Raw genomic sequence first — 27,610 nt, forward strand, 5'->3', positions numbered from 1 at the left:
AAGAGAGGAAAAAATAAAAGAAGATGAAATCAGAGAGGGAGACAGACCATAAGAAGCTCTTAATCATAGGAAACAAACTTAGGGTTGCTGGAGGGGTGGGGGTGGAGGGATGAAGTAACTGGGTGATGGGCATTAAGGAGGGCATGTGATGAAATGAGCACTGAGTATTATATGAGACTGATGAATCACAGACCTGTACCTCTGAAACCAATAATACATTATATGTTAATTTAAAAAAATCCAAATACCCATTCAAAAAAATCCACAGAGATGCTACTCTCCTAAAAGAAGCAACAGTAGTTTTTCTAGGGCAGCTCTCTCTTGCCGTGTCTGCACACAGTAGGAGTCTATAAATGCTTGTTGCCCACACAGTGTGACTCCTTATAAGCTGCCCTGTATTCAAGTCAAATGAGTATTTCTCATGTTTCCTCTGGGCTCTTCACATTGAAGTTCTAACAGTATCAGGTTTCATGCCAGAAGGCACTGTCTACTCAGTTTTTTTTTTAAATTGAATTTAAAACAATTCAGAGGGCCATATATCCAGCACATATATACACCATTTTCACCCAAGTAAGTATGTGCCAGAATACAACTTTAGCCTTTCTTATTAACCTGTGAACACTACTCCTTGACTATATTCTGTCTTACTAAACCCACCCAAAAGGAATTAACGGGCCTTTTCGTTACATGACAATGAATATTTAAACAGGATAGAATAAGTGACGCTATTTAAAGGAAATACAGCTTCATTATGTTACCTATTTACAAATTCATCAACCTCAAGTATTGAGAAGCAATGACAGAATTTTCCTCTGGGTATAATTTTAGGAGAATGGATTTGTTTGGGTAAATTGTTATGAAGTATCTTCATTGTCTTTCTTATGTTTAGGTGAGTTGCTAAACCTGCTGAGGGTTTGTGCGGTTTAAATTTCTTTTTCACCCACCCCGTGCGGCGATGTTAGTGGAAACTGTGATAATTAACGAATGGCTATGCACTCGCAGTTTAGAGATAAGTGTACTTGTGTTTAAATGTTAGTGTTGATTCCTATGAAACTAAGTTAATCGACAAATAATTATTCAGTTCTGTCTAAATTAACTTTTACTATTCCTATTTATTTTCCCTTCGGCTACGAGTGTCTGGTGGGATGGGAACTACACAGTTTCAGTGGTGAATTTGAAATATATAATATGGGTATTCTCAAATTTGAAGGGAGTGATATAAGGGCATAAGGGGTTATCTGGGGGGCTCAGGGATAGTATCTGTTGAATTAACAATACTGTGGTTTTGACAAGGATGTGTTCTCTCTGCCAGTTCCCTAGCACTGAAGCCAGTCTGTGATGAAGTATTCCCTACTCCACTGCAAAATGAGAAAAACAAGGCAAATATTGGGAGCTTTGCTTAAAGCCAAATAGATTTATTTAGAGACTTTATTTGTAACCATGTCATCCCTAATATTTTGTGTGTGTGCTGAAAATATGCCTTTCAAACAGTGGTAATGATTGTTATCTATATTGAGTAGCATTTATTCAATGCACACAAGTGTGTAACCCTTTCCCTGGTGAGTGGCATGTTTTCCTGGCTGGATCAACAGCACAGTGCATTTTGGAAAATAACAATATAAACATTACATCTTACCCTATTATTTTTCAATCATTTTAGAATACTTTTTCTTAAAACAACGAACAAAACTGTGTGTATTTTTTAAATAGTTCATCAAATTTACTTAAGCTTGACCTGTCTTAACTAATACTATTTCTTCAATAAGTTTCATCCAACTTAGGGAGGATGATTAAAACAGACTAGGGGTTTCTTTAAGCTTTAAAAATAAAGATAAATTATCATTACACACACACACACACACACACACATATATATATATATTACTGAGACTTTTGAAGATCCTATAGAAGGGAAATGATAGTTCAAGAGTTCTATAGTTTCATCAAGTCCCAGTGCTTCAAAATGTCACGAAACAGAGCTTACTCTGTAAGACTAACTAAGCAGCTTTCTTGGTCCCAGTAATACTCAAACAAACCTCAAAACAAAACTCTTGACAAACTTGGGGAACTCACAGCACCTAACTTAACTAGAAGCACAAAACTGTAAAAGATATGATGAGCAATTACATCCGACCCTATTGTAAGTTAAAAAACAACATATAAACTTGTCTGAGAAGATTCTATGAAGTCACTAATATCCTAGCCTTGTGATTTCATAGCATTTAATTCATGCACAGATGGCTGGATATATGGATAAGTATAATAAGGAATAAAAATGAAAAGGTCCATGTCATGGGAACCATGTCAATAAGATACAGTATTCAAATAACAGCATATTTTCCTGGCTATTTTGATTAGGTTTTCTCTTCAGTCACACTGGGTTCGTTCTTGAGTCAAATCTGCCAATATGCAGAGTGAATGATGAAGTAAAAAAGAAAAAAAATGAGTTGATGTTTGCTGCAATCCAATCACAGTATTCAGATGCAGCCATTTTATGGCTTGATTAGATAACCAATACAGAAGTTAAGAAAAAACACTGGGACAATTTAAAAATTGATAACAGACATTTTTAAAGAAAAAATGAATTTGGCATGAAGTTTTTAAAACCTAGATTCTTCATTTTGGATTTCCTCAATAATCTATCTGTGTGACAAAGGCAACAGTGAGCCCTCAGAGAGCACGGAATTGTTAGTGGTAATTGTAGGTTCCAAAAGATGGGTTGGGAGGGGAAAGGAAGAGACAGAAAGAAACACAAGAATTATAAAACAATATCAATCACTTAAATTGGCCTTACAACATTCCAGGCACTGTTATGGTATCCATTTACTCCTTATAATTACACTGAGGTAGGATGGATGATTACACCCATTTCACAGGTCAGGCAGCTGAGTCACAGAGAAGATGAGTAGCCTGCAGGGGGTGATGCAGGCGGTAGGTGGCGCAGTTGGAATCTGAGCCAGGCAGTGGGGCTGCATGGTGCACCCTAAACATGGCCTCTGCATTGCTACTGTCTGCTGTGCAACACACATTCTCTCATTTCACCCATACAACAACATTATGTGGTAGGTAACATCATCTCCAATTTATAGATGGAGACCAAGTCCCAGAGCATCATGAATTTATTAAATGGCATTGGAGCATAAGATTTCAAGTGAGAGTTTCAGACTCCAAAGCCCTAGGGAAGAGAAGCACCAAGATGAAGTTTCTCAATGGACTGAAGAGGGATGTGGTCTCCGTGGTCTTTAAGAACCTCACACCAAGATAAATGATTAATCTTACTTGTGGGTGAGAAGAGTCTATTCTAGTCAATTCCTAACACAGTGCATGACATATGTGAGGATGCCTTGTACATTCTCCTTTGCGACAGTTATCACATTTAATAACTCATTGTTTAGTATCTCTCTCCCCATAGACTGTAAGCTTTATTCATTTACTGGGAGCACACTATGTACCAGGCAGGTACTGTTCTAGGAATTTGTAATATGTAAGGGAATAAAATAAAGATCCTTACCTTTTGCTTATTTAGATTTGCATCCCTAGCACCTAGGAGAATGTCTGACACCCAGGGATTCTCAATAAATATTTACTAAATGAATAAATGAATCAATTAAGAGGGGCAGGGAGAAGCAACAGAAAAAAACTACAGAGGGGTTTGATCTGTTAACTCCCAGTTTTTAAATTAAAATCTTAATATGTTTTGTGATTAATAAGGATGATCGTTTTATTATTTAACTCGTCTTTAAAAGCAGAAATGCTATCAGATATATTTTAATTCCAAAATTGAACTATGATCCACGTTCTGAAGGAGTACATGTGATTCAGGGTGCAGTACTTGCTCCTTTGATGGACAAAATTTTCTAATTCTATTCCCCAGAGCCTAGCCTGTGTTTGTGTTCACCACTTTTCAAAAGGTGACTTTCCAAGGCAAGTCTCCCAGTAAGAAGAGGTGTTTATCCTAAAGCTTATTTGGTTTTAGCAGTGAGGTTACAGGCTGTCATCCACATTGTTATTGACTCCCTCAATTACAGGCAATGGCATTTCACCTCCATGCAAAATATTAGTAAATTAACAATCCCCACTCTGCATTCATTTGGGAAATCTGCTCTGCTTGTGATGACGAACGTGACAGGCAGGGAGTAATCAGAGACATTCTGGCAATACCTTTAAGCCTTGCAAACATCAATTAAAACTCTGGCTCTGCACTTTGCAGTTGGGGGTTTGGTCTGTAGGGTAAATTTCTTTTTTCATGACACAGTGCAGAAGCATTGGTAATTTGCAAGAGAAACAGGGAACAATCCCAACAAAATTAGCCAGAGAAATATCCACCCTGACTTTCTTGAATCTTTCCTATTTTCAATGTCTCTTTTAGACCATAAAATGAACTGTGGCACTGTGAACAATTTTCAGATCAGATTTACAGTTCTCTGACATGACAACTTTGACTCAAAGAGCAAATTCGAATAAATATTTCTTTAGAGTGCTAAAAAGACTGCAGAGAGATTATTATTCAAGTGTCGTAACTGTCTCAGATCTAAGGGCATCTTAGTCTAATGAAGAGATTTTTTTTACCCAGTAATTGCTAGGTCATGGGGGCTCTGCGGATGAGCTTCAGTAGATTTACCTAAAATTTGTAAAAAAAAAAATCTTATGTGCATTTTATTAAGAAAGGCATGAATTATTTTCATCAGATTGTCTACCAGGCATTGTAACCTCACTAGACAAGAATCTCTGGTCTGGTGAGAAAAACCCAAGGGCTGGGGGGAAGGTTCTGCTGAGCTCTGCCACCATCCTGCTATCACGGAGTTGCTCTGATGTTGGTATCTTGCTCCATAAAATGTTTTCATCAGATGGTCAGTGATTCCTTTGTCTCCTCTAATACTTGAATTTTTGATGTTAGGGGATCATAATTTAGCTGAATCTTCACCTCTAACTTCCTGTATTCTAATAACTATATTAAATAATGATTCAGTCTCATCTTTCGTTGGTACAGTGAGTATCATTAACCATAAAACAAATTATGAAAATATTAGCATTGTGTTAATGGAGCAGAAAGATCAATGCCTTCCATTTTCAGACACTATTACTTCTTTAAGCAAGTCAAACCCTTAGGAAACTTTTTTGTGCCATCAGGATCTCATTTCTTTACGTGGTACTTTGTGATAAAACCGGACTTACAATGTAAGTCTAATAGAACACTCTATCAACTATGTGTTTTTAAGCCTATCAATTTTATTAGGTTTCCAAAGACAGAAGAGTTGAGAAACTGGGCAAGTACTACTTAAAATTATCCAACTAATTATTTAAAAATACTTTTTTGGGGGGGGGACTATAGAATTGTAGCCAAGGTTAAAATTTATCATTTTTTATAAAATTAAACTAAACTGAAAGTATTTTTATCATAATGACTTAATCAAGGCAAAGCAGGTAAAAATTATCAATTTTTTTCCCATTGGATCTAAAACCCAAGAAAAGCCACTTTTTTTTTTTTTTAAAGTAAAGAGGGTTTCTAAATGAGAACAGGTGAATTAGAAATCTGAAAGACTGTTCTTATACTGGACATGTAAAAGTATAGCTAACTTACTGTCATGATGAGCCCCTTTTCCTGGAAGTATTTGACCAATGGAGCAGCATTCTGCTTGAAGTTCATTAGTCTCCTTTGGGTAGCTTTCAGATTGTCGTCAGGCCGTCCCTGTTGCTCTGCGCGCTTCAGTAATCTTTCTTTGAGCCTCTGATTGGCACAAGCCAAGAATACCACCAAGTCGGGAGTACAGATCTGCGAAGAACATCAAACAAGCAGACAAGCATTTAACACACCAACCAATGCAAGTGTGGGCAGTGGCATTCGTCTCTTTTAATTCTGTTGAGGATGCCATATCTTTGGCCCTCTATGTCTTTGCCAGGATATTTCTAGGGATACTGCTCTGTACAAGAATAGGGGGAGCCATTACTCTTATCAAGGCATACCTTGAAGTTCTTGAAGGAAATTAAAAGTGCTACTCCAGTGAACACGTAAATGATAAGAAAGTGAAAGTGAAATGGGCTAATTGCGGATACGGAGAAAGTTATTGAGAGATCAAACCAGCTACAACACTCCGTTAAGCCAAAGCCAAAGCCTAAACCAGAGCAAGGCCCTAACTCTCTTCAATTCTATGAAGGCTGAGAGAGGTGAGGAAGCTGCAGAAAGAAAGTCTGAAGCTATCAGAGGTAAGTTCATGGGGCTTAAGGAAAGAAGCCTTCTCGTAACATGGAAGTGCAAAGGTGAAGCAGCAAGTGCTGAGGGAGAAGCTGCAGCAAGTTATCTAGCAAGTTATTTAGGTAAGATAATTAATGCTGTAGCTTACACGAAACAACAGATTTTCAGTACAGACGAAACAGTCTTGTCCTGGAAGAAGATGCCATCTAGGTCTTTCTCAGATACAGAGAAGTCAGTGCATGGCTTCAAAGCCTCAAAGACAGGCTTACTCTGTTTTTAGGAGCTAATGCACCTGGTGACTTTAAGTTGAAGCCAATGCTCATTTACCATCCTGAAAATTCTAGGGCCCTTAAGAACTATGCTAAATCTACTCTGCCTATGCTCTAAAAATGGAACAACAAAGCCTGGATGATGGCACATCTGTTTAAAACATGGTTTATTGAGTATTTTAAGCCTACTGTTGAGACCTGCTGCTCAGAAAAAAGATGCCTTTCAAAATATTATTGCTCATTAACAATGCACCTGATTACCCATGAGCTCTGATGGAAATGGACAGTGACATTAACATTGCTTTCATGGCCTTCTAACACAACATTGATTCTGCAGCCCATGCACCACATAGTAATTTCAACTTTCAAGTCTTACTAGTTAAGAAATACATTTTGTAAGGCAATAGCTGCCATAGGTAGTGATTCCTCTGATGGATCTGGGCAAAGTCAATTGATGCTGTGAAGGGTGTCGAAATGACAACAGAGGACTTAAAATGGTACATAAACGTAGTTGGTAAAGCAGCAGAACGGTTTCAGAGGAATGATTCCAATTCTGAAAGAAGTTCTACTGTGGGTAAAGTGCTATCAAACAACATCTTCACCAGGAGTAGATTCCATCTCAAGAAACCACCTGCTTTGCTCATCCATAGGAATCAACTCCTTAAAGTTTTATCATGAGATACAGCAATTCAGCCATATATTCAGGGCCCACTTTAATTCTAGTTCTCTTGCTATTTCCACCACATCTGCAGCTACTTCCTCCACTGAAGTCTTGAACCCTTCAAGGTCATCCATGAGGGATGCAATCAACTTCCAAACTCCTGTTAATGTTGATATTTTGACCTCTTTCCACAAATCACAAATGTTTTTTTTTAAAGATTAACATTTTTACTAAAGTATGTATATAAGATTAGTGTTAGAATCAGCCCACTATGAAAATAAATTCAAAAAGCTGGGAAGGAAAGAGATTAAGTGGGTGACTTTTTTTTTAAATTTAATTTTATTATGTTATGTTAATCACCATACGTTACATCATTAGTTTTTGATGTAGTGTTCCATGATTCACTGTTTGCGTATAACACCCAGTGTTCCATGATTCATCGTTTGCATATAACACCCAGTGCTCCATGCAGAACGTGCCCTCTTTAATACCCATCACCAGGCTAACCCATCCCCCCACCCCTCTCCCCTCTAGAACCTTCAGTTTGTTTCTCAGAGTCCATAGTCTCTCATGGTTCGTCTCCCCCTCCCATTTCCCCTCCTTTGTTTTTGTCTTCCTATTATCTTTTTTTTTAAACATATAATGTATTATTTGTTTCTTAATAGCATCTAGGATGGTGAATCCTTTCCAAAAGGTTTTCAGTTGATTTTGCCCAGATCCATCAGAGGAACCTGATGCGGGGCTTGATCCCAGGACTCCAGGACTCCGATGCGAGGCTCGATCCCAGGACCCTGGGTCATGACCTGAGCCAAAGGCAGCTGCCTAACCGACTGAGCCACCCAGGCACCCCGCAATAAAATATTTTAAAATTAAGGTATTTTTTTAAGGCATAATGCCATTGCACACTTTTAATAGACTACAGTATAGTGTAAACATTAACTTTTATTTACACTGGGAAACCAAAATTCTCACCTGACTTGCTTTATTGTGATATTTGCTTTATTGCAGTGGTCTGGACCTAAACCCACAATATATCCAAGGTATGCCTGTAGCTCATGTAAATGGCATTCCCCAGCCTGCACAGCTGTATGCAGTGGCCTCCATATTTCTGGAAAATCCTTTTTGTCTATGTTCAAACAAGTACCCAGGTTAAATTAAGGACAGTATAGGCAAAACTTTGCCAAAGGTATATGTGACTGGATTTTAGAGGGGACATGATGATTGAACTATAGATATTCTCTACAGTAAACTGCTCCTATTATTACTTTTTGCTGTTCTTTTAAAGTATCGCTTGTAGGGGCCCCTGGGTGGCTCAGTTGGTTAAGCAATCGACTCTTGATTTCGGCTCAGGTCATGATCTGAGGGTTGTGAGACTGAGCCCTGCATGGGGCTCTGGGCTCAGCGCAGAGTCTGCTCCAGATTCTCTTTCTCCCTCTCCCTCTGCCCTTCCTCATCCCCTTTCACCACGTGTGCGCCCCCACCTCAAATAAATAAATAAAATCTAAAAGTATCCACTGTATGCCAGGCCCAGTGCTAAGTTATTTTCATACGATATTGCTAAACTTAGCAGTACTCTGCCAGGTACATATTATCTCCAGTTTACAGATGAACAAACCTGGCTCTGAGAAATGAGGTATTTGTCTGAGGTCACATGGTCAGAAAGGTCAAAGTGGGTATCTGTCTGGTCTAAAGCCTGTGCTCCTTTTACTATTACAAAGAACCAATTAAATCCAAAAGCTTTCACAAATTTCTGAAAATACCAAGGAATAACTTGAAAAGAAAACAGTTCTTATTTAACTCAATTAGAACTAGTACTGCATTTAAAAGACAGCATGGCCATAGAAAGTGAATGTAGTTTCTTGTTGAAGATGGGACAAGACAAAAAGGTGGTTTTGTATAGCAGTTTAAAGAAATGATTCAAAAAAATAATAATAAAGAAATGATTCCAATATTTTTTGCATCCTTACATTAGTAAATTTACTGAGCATATGCCCCAATAAATATATACTTATTAATTTAGAAAATATGCACATTCACCATACTAATATAGGATGCTTGGTGTAAAACATACACAAAAATGCAATTTAAAGAAGAAGAGATATAATAATTGCAATTTTAACATTTTCTTCCCACACCACAGTGGTTTGCCTTGTACACTCTAGAGACCACTGGTTGGAAAATGGACCCTGGAGGCTGGAAACACACATTCCAGTTTTTGCCCTAGGACTTGCCAGCTGAGTGACAGGCATATTGGCTTAATTTTGCAAAGCCTCTGTGTCTTCATCTATCAATAAAGATCTACAGACCGGGCGCCTGGGTGGCTCAGTTGGTTAAGCGACTGCCTTCGGCTCAGGTCATGATCCTGGAGTCCCTGGATCGAGTCCCGCATCGGGCTCCCTGCTCGGCAGGGACTCTGCTTCTCCCTCTGACCCTCCCCCCTCTCATGTGCTTGCTCTCTCTCATTCTCTCTCTCTCAAATAAATAAATAAAAAATCTTTAAAAAAAAAAAAAAATCTACAGACCTACCTCCTTGAGTTACTATAATGATTAAATAAGATAATGTATGTGAAATACACAACGCAAATTTGATCCATGGTAAGTGCTCAATAAATTTTAGCCATGTTTATTATTTCTTGGCTTTCATGATTCTAGGTTGTTCCCGGTCCTCCTTTTAACTTTTTGTTACTTATTTGTTTATTTCTTTATTTTCTTGGCTCACATTTTTCCCTCCTTAAGCCCACAAGTGGGGGCCTTCCTTGAGGTTTAGATCATGTTACTGTTTTTAGGTCACGTCTCCAGATTCACATGCTCTTCTCATTCTTTTTCACCTGTTCTGGTTTCAAACACTACCCTTAGTTGATGGATCCTGAATCTACATTTTCAGCACTGACTTTCAACAGAATCTAAGTCCTGTATTTTCAAATGCTTTATAGGACAGCTCTACCTGTAAGTCTTTTTTTTTTTTTTTAAAGATTGTATTTATTTATTTGACAGAGACAATGGGAGAAGGAACACAAGCAGCAGGCAGAGGGAGAGGAAGAAGCAGGCTTCCCACTGAGCAGGGACCCCGATGCAGGGCTCGATCTCAGGACCCTGGGATCATGACCTGAGCCAAAGGCAGATGCTTAACGACTGAGCCACCCAGGCGCCCCTACCCATAAGTCTTAATGCTACTTTTGACTTAGCAAGGCCACAATCAATCTCAGCACCTTTTTCCCTAAATGAAATTCCTATCTTGTTTATTTATTTATTTTTCTACTGTTATGGTATTTTATGGTAGCAACACTATTTTCCTAAATTTCTCAGCTAGAAGAGAACCCTTACTCATCAAAACTTTCATTTCTCTGAGCCATCAGCATTGCCTATGGATTGTGTCTTTGAAATGTCACTCAGACTCCCCCTCCCCCAGGTCCCCCTACCACTGTCTAAGCCACACATTGGCATTTGTGATTAAGAGCATGAATTTTAGAATCAGATCATCTTGAATTTAAATCTAGAATCTGCCATCTGTTAATTTTTGGCCTTTGAACAAATAGTTCATTTTTTCTGAGCCTCCGTTTTCTCAACTGTAAAATAAGAGGAAAAGCTCTCCATCTCTGTAGTTTAGTATTTCCTAATAAAAAAAAAAAAAACAAACTTCTAAATAGTTTTTGAGAAGCCCTAATACTTTAGAAAATCACTTTATAATGATATATGATAAAGACATTATTTGAAGTTAAAACCTTTATTTTATCAAATACTATATTGTAAAATTTATGTTTAATAAAATCCTTGGTAATATTTAGCCTTACCCAATATAACAAATGACATCCTTCAAAATTTGTTTTAAATAAATTATATTAGGGGGGGCTCATGGGTGGCTCAGTCATTTAAGCATCCGACTTGATTTCAGCTCAGGTCATGACCTCAGGGTTGTGAGACTGAGCCCTGTGTCAGGCTCCATGCTAAGCGTGGAGACTGCTTGAGATTCTCTTTCTCCATCTGCCCCACCCTGGACACCCCGCCTCCCACCGCCATCCCAACCCCCGCTTGCTCTCTCCCTAAAATAAATAAATACATAGAAAATATTAGGAAGAATACAATTTCTGAAAAATAAAATGTTATAAGACTCTTGGTTTAGTTACAATGTATATCAAAATATGGGGAAAAAACCCTGAATTACTAGTTTAGTATTAAATACAGATAAAAACTTTTTGACTTTTGAAATTCTTTCATTGTGCACTTAAACAAATGAAATGGTTTACTTTAATACATTTTGTGTTTTGCTTCAGGCTACAATGTAAGTGCTTCTCCCTACATAACACAATGAAGCCATGGATAGACATATATGTAATCACTACTGTATTTTGTTTTTTACAGTTGGCTTCTGAAATACTAGAGAAATTTATATAAGACTTTTTCAGACTTCAAATAAAATTGCATTTTGCTTATTTTTTTTAAATTAAAAGCCTTTTTAAAAAGCAGTTTCAGGTTTACAGAAAAGTGGAATATCTAAGAGTTTTGATCAATGAAATGCAACTTCAGGTTTGAGAAACATGACTTTGAAGTGAGTCTGGGAATTATTTAATTTTATCATTGTAATTAACTTGCTATCTTTCTTTGGTATGAATGACACAATATAGAATTAGAATTAGAAAAAACAATTAAGATGTAGAACCGGTGAGGACTGTGGCAGCTGGGGATAACACAGCCACAGCCACTCGTGTGCTCATCTGAGTCCTAGTAACCCCCACACATGCCTGGTCATTAGGGCCTCACCTTCTCCAACAGTACTCTATTTTAAAGGGAAAAATATTTGAGTCGTTCATGTTTTTTTCCCCCAAAATAGAAGCAGATACCACTGCATTCCAAAAGATGTGAAGTCCCTAGAAACTTTTCATGAAATTCACTTGTGACATGTTGAGAAGTATCACCAAACAAAATGGATCCTTGACATACCTTTTCATACCCTAGGTTCTCGAAATATATTTGCTGATTCAATGAATGAATGAGTACATACATAAATGAGAACAAAATTTGAGATACCACTTTTGTCTACAAGGAAGTAAGCTTTTCAAATGCTGATATTATTTCTCTTAATGAATCAACTAAATCAATTTTTTTCTGTCATTATATAGACATGCCAAACCTCCTCTGTCCATTGACTTAAAGTCCCTTACCTGAATGATTATTCTGTTGAAATGAACCCGTGACTGCCTTTGATAAGCAAAGACATATTCACTGTGTCAGATTGCCAAGTGAGCTTGTTTTAATACTCCCTGTTCCTAACTGTCAGTACTTTTGACTGGCCTATTCTTTATGAAGATGTGTCAGAAGGCCTACACTCCATAATTCAGATGACACTGTCAGAAACCAGGAAGCAAAGTACTAAAAAAAGAGAGAGAGAGAGAGAAGATCAAATTGGAACAAAAGCTGAAATCACAGAAACCAAAGGCTGGAAAAAACTTGAGAGGTTATCTGACCCAAATTAATGCCAAACCTGTAATTATCTCCACAGTCTCTTGACAAGCAATTTTTAAAGTTGAACATTTGAACTTGAATGTTCTTATCAGTATTTCTTGGGATGGGTACCTACTACTTACAAGGCAGCCCGTTTTGTTATTGGAAGACTCTAATAACTGGGAAGTTCTTTCTAATATTGGGCTTAAATTTGCTTCCCTATTCTGCCCACAGTGAAAATGTAAGATAAATTATTTCTTTCATCCATTAAACATTTCCTGAACACACATCATTATCACAGAAGCTAGATTAGATCATAAGAGGAAAAAAAGGATAGATAATTAGACTTCACTATCATTTAACATGGAAATAATTTCTGGGCAGAATTTTAAACAGACTACGGGGATGGGGGACAAAAATTAGAATGTGGGTTCTACCCAGGAGAAGGAGCTCTAGAAACTACTATTGCTGCCCCCCTTTTGGTTGGACTCCACAGGGCTACACCATCAGGGTATGTTTGAGCCAGACTCACAGGACTAAATCCCTTTAGAATCACCCCAAATTCCCATTATATTAGGTGATTAAGTGTATTTAACAGCCAATTAGGCATACCTGAGAAGAGAATTAGTGAACTAAAAGAGCAGAATAAAATATACAGAATGAAACGCGGGGGGACAAGGGTAGGAAAAGTACAGAAAATAGGAAAAAAGACAAATGAGAGAATGGTTAGAAAGTTCTAGAAGGGGAGAGAAAATGAAGAAGGAGTATTAGACAATATACTCACAAATGATATCAAGCCTCAGATTCAAAAAGCAATATAAAAGCCAAAAAGAAGAAACAGAAAACCTCAGATCTAAGCATATCATAGTAAAACTGCTAAAAGTTTAGATAGACAAAAACCCAAAGCAAAACAAAACAAAAAAATCTTTAAAGCTGCCAGAAGAAAATCAATGAGAGATTACCTTCAGAAGAGCAAAAATAAACAGCTATATTTTCAAAAGTGACAATGAAAGCCAGAAAACAATGAAATAGTATCTTTTTTCAAAGAAATGCAAATTTTATTTTTATTTTATTTTTTAAAATGGTATCTTTAAAGAGCCAATACAAAATAACTGCCAACCTAGGTTTCTGTATGCAGTAAAAATATCTTTCAAAAATCAAGAGTAAATACAGATATTTTCAAACAAACAAAAACTGAGAGTTATCTGTCCTCAGAAATTCTACACTAATGGAAACATTAAAAAATATTCTTTAGGTAGAAGAAAAATGATCCAAGATAGAAAATTGGCCCAGAGTAATGAATGAACAGCAATGAAACGGTAAATATGTAGGTAAACCTAAAAGAGTATTGACCATATAAAAGAATACTAAAAGTATTTTGTGGTATTTAAAAATAGAGATTAGTCATGAGGCAGGTACATGAAGTTCAACTGTTCTAAGGATTTGTTCAGGAAGTGGCAGAAATACTGAATTCTATGAGACATTAAGTTAACGATGCACGTTGTGATCCCTAGAATAGGATTTAGACAATTTTTTCTGTAAAGAGCCGGATAATGAGTATGTTAGGCTTTTCAGGCCATATGGTCTTGCAGCATGGGAGGATCCATAAACTGGTGGTGCTGGTGGTGGGGACTGGGGAGAATCTAGAGGAGGAGGACAAGCCAATGCAAAGGTGCAGTATCCAATTAGTCACTGCAACTGGGGACTGGGACCTCCATGCTGCTAGGCCTTCTGAGGGGCACATGTGAGGAGCCTCTGTCCCCCAGATCCTGTCCCCTAGTGGTCAAGAGTTGCCCCCAGGCATATTACCTTTCCCATACTTTCACACTGTGGATGTGTGAGTCCCTGGGCAGGAAGCCAAATGTCCCCAGTGAGTGGCTACAGATTACAATGGCATGAAGCTGGTCACAGCAGCAATGACCAAGTAAAAGGTGGGCTATAAGAATATAAGACAGAGCATCAGAGGTGCTTGATATAGCTGTACACTTGAAATAGAAAGATACAGAAAGGGGCGCCTGGGTGGCTCAGTCGTTAAGCGTCTGCCTTCGGCTCAGGTCGTGATCCCAGGACCCTGGGATCGAGCCCCACATCGGGCTCCCTGCTCCGCGGGGAAGTCTGCTTCTCCCTCTCCTACTCCCCCTGCTTGTGTTCCCTCTCTCGCTATGTCTCTCTCTGTCAAATAAATAAATAAAATCTTTAAAAAAAAAAAAAGAAAGATACAGAAAAAAAAAGAAGATAGTAGGAAGGGAAAAATGAAGGGGGGGGAATCGGAGGGGGAGACGAACCATGAGAGACTATGGACTCTGAGAAACAAACTGAGGGTTCTAGAGGGGAGGGGGGTGGGGGGTTGGGTTAGCCTGGTGATGGGTATTAAAGAGGGCACATACTGAATGGAGCACTGGGTGTTATACGCAAACCATGAATCATGGAACACTACATCAAAAACTAATGATGTAATGTATGGTGATTAACATAACATAAAAAAAAAAAAAGAAATGTTAAAAGTAAAAGGATGGAAAAAACATACCATGGAAACATTAACCAATAGAAAGATGGTAAAACTATACAAACATCAAACCTGATTTGACATTTCATGGGCAAAGGAAAAAAAAAACTGAAAGTAGCTAGGAGAGTGGATGTTGAAAGTTCTCATCATGAGAGAAACAATTTTTGTAACTGTGTATGGTAATGGATATTAACTGGACTTACTGTGATCATTTTGCATATACAAATATGGAATAATTGTGCTATACACCTGAAATGAATTAATGATATGTCAATTATACCTCAATTTAAAAAACTGAAGAAAATAAATTCCAAATAACCCATTTCTACCAAAAAAAAACAACCTAAATGTTTGTCAGCAGATGAATGGATAAAGAAAATATGGAATATATGTACAATGGGATATTATTTAGCCTTTAAAAAAGTAGGAAATTCTGCCTTTGTGACAGCATGGATGAATCTGGAGGACATTATGTTAAGTGTAATAAACGAGACAAGGAAAGACAAATACTGCATGATCTCACTTATATGTGAAATCTAGAATAGTCAAAGTCACAAATGCAAAGAGTAGAATGGTGGTTGTCAGGGGCTGGGTAGAAAAGGAAATGAGGAGATGTTGGTGAAAAGGTACAAGTTATCAGTTATGCAAGATGAGTAAGTTCCACAGATCTATAAATAGCAATGTGACTATGGTTAACAGTACTGTATTATATGCTTGAACCTTTGCTAAGAGGGTAGATCTTAAGTATTTCTCACCACAAAAAAGAAAAACAAAGAAAATGGTAACTATGTGAGGTGGTGGATAATTTAGCTAGCTAGATTGCGGTGATCATTTCACATATATAAAAAATCAAGTTGTACAATTTTTGTTTGTCAATTATACTTCAATAAAAGTGAAAAAAACCTGAAATGTCAAAGTATAGACTTTAGGAAGAGAAGTATTACTGGAGCTAAAGGAGTGTCATTTCATTACGATAAAAGATTAACTATCCAGGAAGAAATAATAACCTTAATTTGCATGACCCAGTAATATAGGCTCTCAGTACACAAAGCTGAATTTAAACAGAACTAAAAGAAGAAAGTCACAAATCCACAAACATAGTGGGAGATTTTAATATATCTTTCCAAGTAACTAATAGAACACATGGCAAAAAATCAGTAAGGAAAGGGGAGATCTTAACACAATTAACAATTTTATAGATGATAGATAGATACAACCACCAAGTTGAATATACAGTCTTTTAAAATACACATAGAAAAAAATTTTTTTTTTTTTTTTTAAGATTGTATTTATTTATTTGTTAGCACAAGCAGGGGGAGCAGCATGCAGAGCAGGCAGAGGGAGAAGCAGGCTCCCCGCTAAGCAAGGAGCCCAATGTGGGACTCAATCCCAACCCTGACACCATGACCTGAGCTGAAGGCAGACACTTAACCAACTGAGCCACCCAGGTGCCCCTATAAAGGCTATTTTTATTCAGACATAGGCAATCCTCTCAATTTTGCATATGTCACACCTCAGTGGATATTTCTCTCCTTTAGGTCAAAATGTATTAGTAGGACTTTTTCAGGTACAAATACTAAAAATACAACTCATACAGATTGCACAAAATGAGGAATTTATAGGCTCAGGAAACAAAAATCTGCCTGGAAAGTTCTAAGCTTCTGGTACAGCTGGATCCAGGTGTTCAAAAATGTCTTCAGGATTTTTTCTTTTCCCTTTTCTTGGATCTGCTTTCCTAGAATTTGACTTCAGTCTCTGGCAAGTTTTCTTTCTTTTTTTTTTTTAAATTTTTTTATTGTTATGTTAATCCCCATACATTACATCATTAGTTTTAGATATAGTGTTCCATGATTCATTGTTTGTGCATAACACCCAGTGCTCCATGCAGAACGTGCCCTCCTCAATACCCATCACCAGGCTAACCCATCCTCCCACCCCCCTCCCCTCTAGAACCCTCAGTTAGTTTTTCAGAGTCCATCGTCTCTCATGTTTCTTCTCCCCCTCCGATTTCCCCCCCTTCATTCTTCCCCTTAAAACACACATAGAAAATTTATAAAAGTTGACCATATTCTGAACCATAAAGGAAATTTAAATAAATTTCAAATGATTGAAAATCACATTCAGATTACCTTCAGTGACTACAGTGAAAGTAAGCTCTGCATAAATAATAAAAATTAAAATTAAAAAATCCTTGTGTTTAGAAATTAAACAATATACCTTAACATAATCCTTGGTCAAAGACTAATATAACATAATAAAATAAAAATTAAATTAAATTAAATTAAAAAAAGAAATCACGGTGGAAGTAGAAAATATTTTTAATTAAATGATAATAAATTATGACATTTCAAAACTTATGGGATGTAGCTACACCCATAGTCACGGAACATTTTATTGCTTTCAATGAATATGGTGGGGGGGGGAAGACCTTGGAATTAGGGATCTAAGCATTCATCTCAAAATGGTAAAAAAAAAAATAAGGCCTTTTTTAGGTTGACTAAAAAGTAGAAAGAAGGAAAAGATAAAGATAATAGCGGGGCAAAAATATAAAATAAACATAGTATAACTAAGGGTCCCTGGTGAAACTAATCAAGAAAAAGAGGGAAGGCAAAAATAAATATTGATAATAAGAGGGAATGAATTCCTAAATATCCTACAGAGATTAAGATGACAAAGGATATTAAGAACTTAATGAAAACAAGTTGGAACATTTATATGAAATGAACAGATTTCTAGGAAAAACACAACTTCCCTACACTGATAGAAGAATAAACAGAAAATCAGATTATTAAATCCATATTCAAAACCCTCATACAAAGAAAACTCAAAACTTGGATGGCTTTACCAGTGAATTGTACCAGACACGAAGCTAACAGAAACCCTTCTACTTAATATAAAAGGAATGACTACTTCTCAGTTCATTCTATTAGGCCAGCATAATCTTGAATCCAAAGTCTAATAAGGGCATTAAAAGAAAGAAAAATTATAGGACAATCTCCCACATGAACATAGATGCAAAAATTCTAAGTAAAATATCAGCAAATGAATCCATCAAGATATAAACAGATTATGTCTGTCATGACCAATTTGTGTTTATTCCATGCAGGAAAAATTAGTTTGCCTTTCAAAAATCAAGCACTGTAATTTATCAAATGAACGAAATAGAAGAGAAAAATCAAAAGATCATCTTAACAAAATAAATGTGGGAAAAAATTTGGTAAAACTGAACATTCATTCACGATAAATACTCTTTATCAAACTAGGAATTCAACAGAACATCCATAATTTGGTAAAGAATAAATACATAAAATTTACAACAAGCATCATACTTAATTGAGAGATGTTGACACCTTCCCCCTGCGTTGAAATAAAGATGCCTACCATAAGCATTTCTAGTCAACACTGTAATGGAGATTTTTGACAGTACAATAAAACATGAAAAAGAAATAAAACATAGGATTGGAAAGAAAGAAATACAATAGTCATTTGAGACAATGTGATTGTACATGCAAAAAATCCAAAAGAATTTAAAAGCCGTTAGAATAAATATGCAAATTTAGCATGGTCTCTGCCTACAAAAATCAATTTTACTCCTATATACGAGGAACAAACAATTTAAAAATGAATTTAAAATACTACTTAATTGAGCTTTAGTGTGGTGCTGCTTGAGAAAGACTTGATCAGTCATTGTTGGCTTTCCAAGAAATTCCATACAACCCAAAGGGCATTTGCCAAAGAATGTGGGCAGACTCAGGAAGCTGGAGCAGCAAGGAAATACTTCCTACTCTAAGAACCTCCAGAAAGAAATGCCTGCCTGCTGACGTCTTCACATTAGCCTGAGTGAAGAAGGAGGCCCACAGGAAGGAATTCTGGAAGATATGCCCGACCATCAGGACAATGAAGCGTATGAGATGCCTTCTGAGGAAGGGTGTCAAGACTATGAACCTGAAGCCCAAGAAACACTTTTGCTCCCAGTTTCTTGAGACCTACTGACAGATGTTCCATCCTGTACAAGTACTCAGTTCCAACATGCCCAGTCATGACATTTTCTAAACGTTTTTACCGTATTTTAAACTCTTCCATCAGCACTGATTGAAGTTAATCTGTACCTGCCCCTACTCAGCATTTCAGCGCTTCCCTCTCACTGAAGTGAACATAGGGTCCTTGTGTGCTGGGTGGCTATTGTGGCTTCAAATCTAAAATGTTAAATTAAAATACCTAAGTGACTACCACTTATTTCTAAATCTTCACTATTTTTTGTTGCTGTTCTTGAGAAGTTGTGATTTACTATCATAGATTAGAAGATTTCTAGGTGTCTTTTAATGACTCTAAGAATAATGATGTGTTGTGAAATTTGTTAATATATACAATACTTAAAAACATGTGAGCATGAAACTATGCAACTATAAATATTAAGTATGAAATTTTATTGTTTGGTGATGTGTTTTATTAACCTGTGTTTATATATAAACGGTGAAAATTATGAAATGTTATCTCATTGAAAAAATAAAAATGTTACTTAACCACAAAAAATCATTTAATCACCTAGTGCAAAAATCTAATGAAAAATGACACAAGAATACTACACAGACCTTGGCAGAAATAAAACAAGGTATATGCCATATTCATGAATGGAACACTTAATATCATAAAATATGTCAATGCTTCCCAACTGATCTATAGATTTAATGTAATCTCTAAATGTCAGCAGCTTTGTTAAATTTTTGTATATCCTGGGAATTGAAAAACAGACTGAAATTTATTTGAAAATGCAGAGGGCCAAGAATAGCCAAGAAAATCTTAAAGAAAAAGGATAAACTGATATAACTTATTGTCACAGAATGTGATTCATTGCAAATCCACAGTAATTAAGACAGTGAGGTACTGAATTTTAAGGAAGACCAGTAAACCATTGAAACCAAGACAGAACTCTGAAATAGATCCACTGTCTAAATATATGGGCATACGACTTAGGACAAAGGTGGCTCTACAATGCAGTGGGGAAAGCACAGCCTTTTCAGTGAGTGCTACTTGGACAGTTGGATGTTCATGTAGAAAACGATGATACTTGACTCTCTATATGATATGACATGCAAAACTCATTCCAAATGGATGTTCAGATCTAAACGTGAAAAGTAAAATGGTAAGGATTTTAGGAGATAACATATAACAAAATATCTTCTAGACCTTAAGGTAGACCAGAATGTCTTAAATAGGACCTAAAATTCCCTAACCATAAAGAAGTTTTATAATTGAATGGCTTTAACATAAAAAAACACTTCTTTTTATTAAATACACTATTAAGAGAATGAAAATGTCAGTTGGAGAAGATATTTGCAACACATACTATCAAGAAAGGGCTTGTTTTGAAAATATAAAAAGTATTCTTACAAATGAGGGCGCCTGGGTGGCTAAGTCGGTTAAGCATCTGCCTTCCGCTCAGATCATGATCCCAGGGTCCTGGGATGGAGCCCTGTGGCGGGCTCCCTGCTCAGCGGGGAGTCCGCTTGTCCCTCTGCCCCTCTCCCCTCGACTCGTGCTCGCTTGCTCTCTCTCAAAAATAAATAAAATCTTTAAAAAAAGTATTCTTACAAATCAATAAGAAAAACAGAAAACAATAGAAAAATGGGTAAAAGACTTGAACTGTCATTTTTACAAAAGAGGGTATCCAAATGACAAATGAACTGAAGAGGAGCCTACATCGTTAATAATCCAGGGAATGAAAATTGAAACAACACATCCACCAGAATGGCTAAAGTCAAAAAGACCAACAATACCAAGTATTAACAAGAACATACAGAAACTGGAGCAAGTTTGTGATAACTCATAGAATAGTACACTCATATTCTGTGTATCTACTACATGCTAGATTCTATTCTATTCTAATTCAACTATTAGACTATGAGTTCCTTAAGGTCAGGAAAAATGTCTTACTCCTCTTTCTAATCAAGGCCTAATAGCTACACTGATCACTGGAAATATGAGAGATGAAAATGTTATTTAGGGAACAACAGACTATCCTCAGTCTGTTAGTCCTCCAGCATGATCTCTAAATCAAAAACGTGCAGGGACATCTATGTTCATGTGGGAGATTGTCCTATAATCAGGTATGTTCTTGTCCTGATGGAGCTTGTGACCAATTGGCAGAGACAAACTGTCATCAAAAAAATCTCACGAACAAATGCAGAACTGTAACTGTGGTAAGTACCACGACATAGAAGTGGAGCAGTTGTTACTATGAGAACATATAATAGGGAAATCCAACCTTATCATGGAGGTCTTGGAAGGCTCCTATGAGGAAATTACAATTGAGCCGGGACATGAAGATGGGGAAGGAATAACCAGAGAAAGATGGAGAGGGAAGAGTGGTCTTTCCAAGACAACAAATTCACAGAGAAGGGCAGGCACATGGCTTAAGAGGAATGCAACACCAAAATGTTATGTGAAGTATGCAGCCCACAAGATGAGAATCTTTTAGACCTCATCCTCCTACACAGAAGATAATCTAAACAGGTAGGCATTTTTTCCCCCCAGGAGAATGGAAGCAACCAATGTCTTGATGGGGATTTCTCCAATTAAGTCTGACATTTACAAGTAGAAGATTTTAGACACTGGAAGAGATGAACTGGGATCCTAGCAACAGATGAGCTCTGTCATATGCTTTGTCCACTCTCTTTTCCCAATTAATATGCATGGGTACTTTATGGTTATATGGTTATAAACTCTATGACCTGAGCTTAAGACCCTTGGGTTTATCGAAAAGGACAAAAGATTGGAAAATGTTAATCCCTAAAAAAAAAAGTAAGTTCAAGTCTTCCTTTTCCATTTTCCCCCATCCCCCTCTCTTCACTTTTGAGGAGAAAACGTACGGCCAAAGTTGGTCAGATCAAGACTTTTCACCAAGCCACAGTACTAGGTACTATATAGTACTAGTACTGTAGTATGAGGTAGGGATGTGATTTCTCTCACCTAGGATCCTCTCTTTTATATCCAAGAAGCTGGAGAAGTAATACTGACCTCTCTTTCTGCTGCTCACCTTTCTCTTTGAACTTGCTTCTTTCTATGCAGCTAGAGAGATTTGCTGGACTTAATTATCAGAAGGTCTGCATTGGGCTGCTTTTCTGGCTCTACTTCCTGTTCTCTTCTCCTCCATTGGCATTCTCTGGATTTATGTTTCTGTAACAATGGTGGGACAATCGGAGACGTGGGATTAAGGTCGGAGGAGGTCTCCTACCTGCTTTGGTCCCAGGCACTAGGCTACCAGTAGCCTACATAAAAAGAATTCCCCAAGGAGTTCAGATGGTACTCTTGGGTCCCACTGGGTTTAGAGACAAAATTTCATAATAAAAGATTTCTTTTCTTGCTGTCAATTGCTGTCCCTGCACGTTTTTGATTTAGAGATCATGCTGGAGGACTAACAGACTGAGGATAGTCTGTTGTTCCCTAAATAACATTTTCATCTCTCATATTTCCAGTGATCAGTGTAGCTATTAGGCCTTGATTAGAAAGAGGAGTAAGACATTTTTCCTGACCTTAAGGAACTCATAGTCTAATAGTTGAGCCAAGAGACAATTATAATATGATTAGCACAATGTTTAAGCAAATATGAGAATAAAGAGGAGGGCCACTTCCATGGGCAATTCTTATGATACCTGATGTCAGTTAACATACTCTCCCTGAGTCTTCTTTCTCTAAGTCAAATTCCATCCCCTTTCCCAAGACTGTTACAACCACAAGAAATTACATGAATTGAATGAAATGTGTTTCACTGAGGCAAACTCTGATAACGATGTGAAGGAGACTCTACAGCCCTGGTACTGAAAGAACAACCCTTGCACTGGCTGCCCTTGCATGGGCATCTCCTAGAAGCCTGCTAGAAATACAAATCAGCGAGCTCCCCTCTGTTCTACTGAATCAGGATCTCTGGAGACGGGCCCCCAGAAGCTATGGTTTAACCTCTGCTTTATAAGAAACCCTATATAGAAATGAGTGCTCAGAATGGGAGCTTATTAAAGTTCCAGGATCTTTAAAGTGTCAATAAAAATCTGAAGTGGATAATACAATTAAGTCAAAAAAGAAAGAAACTAACTTAGGGAGACAACTAGTATTTGAAATCTTATTTTTACAGTTTAGACATTTCTTGCTGAAAAGCTATATTCTACCCTTTTCCATGATCCTATGGTCATCTCTTACAAATGCATTCATTTCTATGACTTTAATTAAGTAGTGATCTAGGTTACTCTTTTTTCTTTTCTTTTTTTTTTCCACAACTTGTCACAAACCACATTAATCACATCTGCCGAACGGAGTATATCATGAATGGTTTAAGAAGATATCATTAGGGGCGCCTGGGTGGCTCAGTTGGTTAAGCGACTGCCTTCAGCTCAGGTCATGATCCCGGAGTCCTGGGATCGAGTCCCACGTTGGGCTCCCAGCTCAGCGGGGAGCCTGCTTCTCCCTCTGACCCTACCCCTCTTATGCTTTCTCTCTCACTCTCTCTCTCTCTCACAAATAAATAAATAAAATAAAATCTTTAAAAAAAAAAAATCATTAGTTCATGAAAAGTACCTTTCTGTGGTTTGGTTTTTATGGTACAAATCTTCATTTCAATAAAGCAATTGGGATACATTAGGCTGCCAAGACAGAGGAATTTAATGAAGAGGAAAAGATTAAGGTTTGATTTAATATCTACCAGGTTGACAATATGGAAATGAATGTAAATTTACAGCACTATTTTTTCCAAGATGTCTTTTCCCCACCACTAATTTTATTATGTAGGTATCTACTCTTCATTTGTTTAATTAATTCATCTAATATGTATTAAGATCCTTTCATGAGCCAAAGTTGAAGTTCTGGAAAGGCAGGCTGAAACTAGCTGGGCTGGGATTGTCTTCCCACGTTAAGCAGGTGGGGTTTTATCTTATGAACATGGGAGTATTATATTTTATTTCATGCCCTAGAATGAATGCCAATGGTAGTGCAGGGGCAGACTGGGGGCAAGCAGATCATCTGGAAGAGCTAATGAAGCTGCACTGTCTACGATGAAACACCCCTTACAAATAAAGAGGTCAGATAAACATAATGTAAAACATGACCATTGTTCTTAACATTCTTTTAATAGATGTGCTCAATCTTAATGATCATTTAGAAAATGGGTGGAACTATTAGTGTCAGCATTAGGCAAATAGACTGAAATGAAACAGGATTGGACAGGAGAGAGGGATGTAGGCAAATGGGTAGAGTTCAAAAATACATCAGCTGTTTCTACACCTGGGGGATAAGCCATGCCTGCCTGATTCATCGTAGTCAGTCTATGGACTCTTCATTACGAGTGCACGTGGACCCGTGACTGATTAGACCACAGAAAACAGGGTCTATTAAGAAGCAAATGGTTAGGTGATGTTTCCAGACCCAGCCAAGAAAGTCATAGGGACAGACCTTGAAGAAGTGGAAGATCTCAGCATATTGCTAATGTTTACGATTTAGCCAACTTCTGAACTGTCCCCTCTCTAAACCTTGCTTCTTTACAAACATTTAGCATTTAGATCCTCAATATTGACAATGGGAATAATCACCCATGCAGTCCTGTCATTGATATGCCAGCACAAACCTGACATATTGTATATTATGTTCTAAATTCAAAGAAGATGGGGATGAACTCCTAAATATCATGTGGTCCAAATCCCTATCTGATCTGCCGCATAGCAATCAGTTTTCCAAAAAAAATTACTGAAGCTAAATATAGGATATATTTCTATTTGCATCAAGTAAGATAAAGTATATCTTAAAAAAGCAAGAACAGTGTGGTTTCTTCCTGACCTACCTATTCTAGACAACTGGATTTCATGCTTGAGACACTGCCACCATTCATTCAAAGGAAGTCTTAGAAAAGTGGTTTAGAAATTCCATTACCAAGAAGCACATTTCCAAATCTTTTAAAAGCATTTCCTGCAGGAAAATGAAATTCAAGGGTATATTAAATGCTAACTAGTATATGAGAATATAAAATAGGTAAGAAATTATGTGATATATCCATTAATACTCCATACAAAGACTTACTGAATGGAAAACAGACTGATAATTCACCAAGAAATGCCATTATTAGAGATTTCCATTTGAAGTTTAGATGGAAATACTTTTTTCAAAACTTCAGTCATTCTAAAGAAAAACTGGTATCATTTTCTTAGGTGTAAGTTATTTTGATTTGTATGGCTAAGAGAAGCTAACACTTCAGAAGAAGACACATGCTTAATACAATTCTGTTTCACACTTATCTACATTGATTGCTTAGCATTCATTCAAACACAAAGACTGTCTCCAAGGAAATTCAGAAAAGACTATTATGCTATTAGTGGCTGGAGAAGGAGTGATGGTATCCTGCTCTATTCATTGGATATTACTATATCTCTCTGCCTAGTTTATCTTAGGATAACTCTTCTCATTCACATTGATAATGAAGAAAAATACTTTAAACTCATATTCTCAGACAACATTTGAGAAACGAAGTAAGACCCAAACAAATTCCAGCCAGATTTAGAGACCATATCTGTAGAACACCTTATTCTCAAGATTTTCTTGAACATTCTAAGTATGAGAACCAACTAGGGAAGATCCCTTCATTCTTCTCACAAGTATTTATTAATTATTTTAATATGTACCTACAAGTGGTTAAACTAGACCACTATTATTTCATTCCTTTTCTTTTTTGAAAATCTTCTGATAAATAAGAGTTCTAACAATACTGGGAAATGTATTTACAGGTGTCCACTTCTGTTCAACATACATTAATTAAACATCTACTATGAGCCAACTGCCACACTAGATTAAAGAGATGCAAAATGGACAAGACATGGTCCCTGTCCGAAGGATATCCCAATCTAAAGTGGAAACAAGCACATAAAATGTTATTTCAACACAGTGAAAGTGTATGGAAATTCCATCGTATTGGAATACAGTCCCAAAATGGAAGCCACACAGCAGGGTACAACAGAGGCATAGAAGAGGGCCTGAAGCTCTGGAAACTTGTGGCCCATGTGAATACTCCATGAATACATGGGATGTTTTCTTTCTTATTTTACTGGAAAAAACACTTGGGGAGAGGAAGGAATGAAGAAGTTATATCCAAGTCTATGTTCTGGTAGGCAATAATGGGTCTATGAAAAACCCTGCTGATATAATCAAATTATTCTTCTATCACCCACTCATTCACTTAGTTGAGTGCTACCAAGCACCAGAGGTATAATAGTTGCATCTTGTATTTAAAAAAGTAGCTCATAATCTGGCCTCCAGTTATGAACTGCTCTGATATAAAAATGGGATGAACTCAAGGTTCATTTTAGAAGTTGATGGTCTGATAGCCATCATCACATCCAGAGTAGCAAACTAAGCTCAGAGACTACCTAATGAAGTGGCCAGCAGAATACATGAAATTGGGACTCTCTTTGACAATCAGGAATAGTCTCTGTGGGTACCTCCACCCCATCCCATGCTCCTTTAAATATAACCCCACTTCTACGACCAGGGTATAGGTCTTGTGTTTTTCTCCCATAAAGATGTAACAGGTAGATTCAGGGTTCTAGAACATCTTGAATGGGAAGTCAAAGTGTTAAAAACTTCAGTCTGTATATAGCACAGATATGGCCCATCGTGGAAAGGCTTTCCATTGGGGATATGAAGAGAATCATTATTGCTAAGGATCACAGCACTCTGGACTCAGCTCCAAAATCCTTCTCAGCATAGTAGGCCAGAGAGCCATTATCTTTACACACATTGAAGGCTTTTCACTACTACTGGTTTATACACGTTAGCAAGGTGGCTCCATAAGCCATACGGGAAAATTTAGTTTCAGTCTCATTCTATAGTCATAACACACACACACACACTCAGACTCAACTGGATTTTCAGTGCTAAGTAGTGGTGGACAGAAGAGATTTTTTATTAAAACCAATGAAGTTATTTCCCAAAATTGTTGATGTCCACTTTTCATGTTCTACTCAGTGTTTTCAATGGCAAATGGGTAATTAGTAAATGGGTAATTTTCCAAGGCTCTAGAAGACAATAGCTATTGTAAGATTGGGTCTTTTCAGATTGTGCTGGTGCCATGGAGTTGAAGCCAGACTTTCGAGTCTCTTTTGGCCACAGTAGCAGCCGCCTTCACCTTGGCCTTTCTGCTTGAACAGGGAGCCAGAGCACTGAAATATAATCATTCTAACAGGGTATTTTTAGATTATTAATTTAGTGCTTTGAAATGTATGAATGATTTGGGCAGAAACAAATCTGAGCTGGAAACCCTTTCCAAATATTTCTCTCCTGTGTGTGTGTATGTGTGTATTTCTTTTTTTCTATCTGTTTTTCTATCTCTAACTGTGTATATATTAACATACATATAGATACATACATACACACTGCCTAAAAATAATATTTATTAGAATATTTGGTAGTTCAAGGAAAACATAGTTGAATGAATTTTCAGAAGGCTCATTATTAAATTTTAATAGAAAGTAAAGAACGATGGATATGGAAAGGCCCACCACAGATTTTAA

General features: G+C 37.1%; 1 protein-coding gene across 3 annotated transcripts in view; it reads right to left on the minus strand.

The window, feature by feature from the left end:
- The window catches only part of AK5 (adenylate kinase 5), a 238,674-nt gene that overhangs the window by 178,952 nt on the left and 32,112 nt on the right, over positions 1-27,610 (minus strand). For all 3 annotated transcript variants that reach the window (XM_078072887.1, XM_078072886.1, XM_078072885.1), the window contains exon 6: positions 5,582-5,773. In XM_078072887.1, coding sequence (XP_077929013.1) covers positions 5,582-5,773 — 192 coding nt within the window. The remainder of the gene's footprint in view (positions 1-5,581; positions 5,774-27,610) is intronic.

Source organism: Halichoerus grypus, chromosome 5 (assembly GCF_964656455.1).
Source record: "Halichoerus grypus chromosome 5, mHalGry1.hap1.1, whole genome shotgun sequence".
Lineage (NCBI taxonomy): Eukaryota > Metazoa > Chordata > Mammalia > Carnivora > Phocidae > Halichoerus > Halichoerus grypus.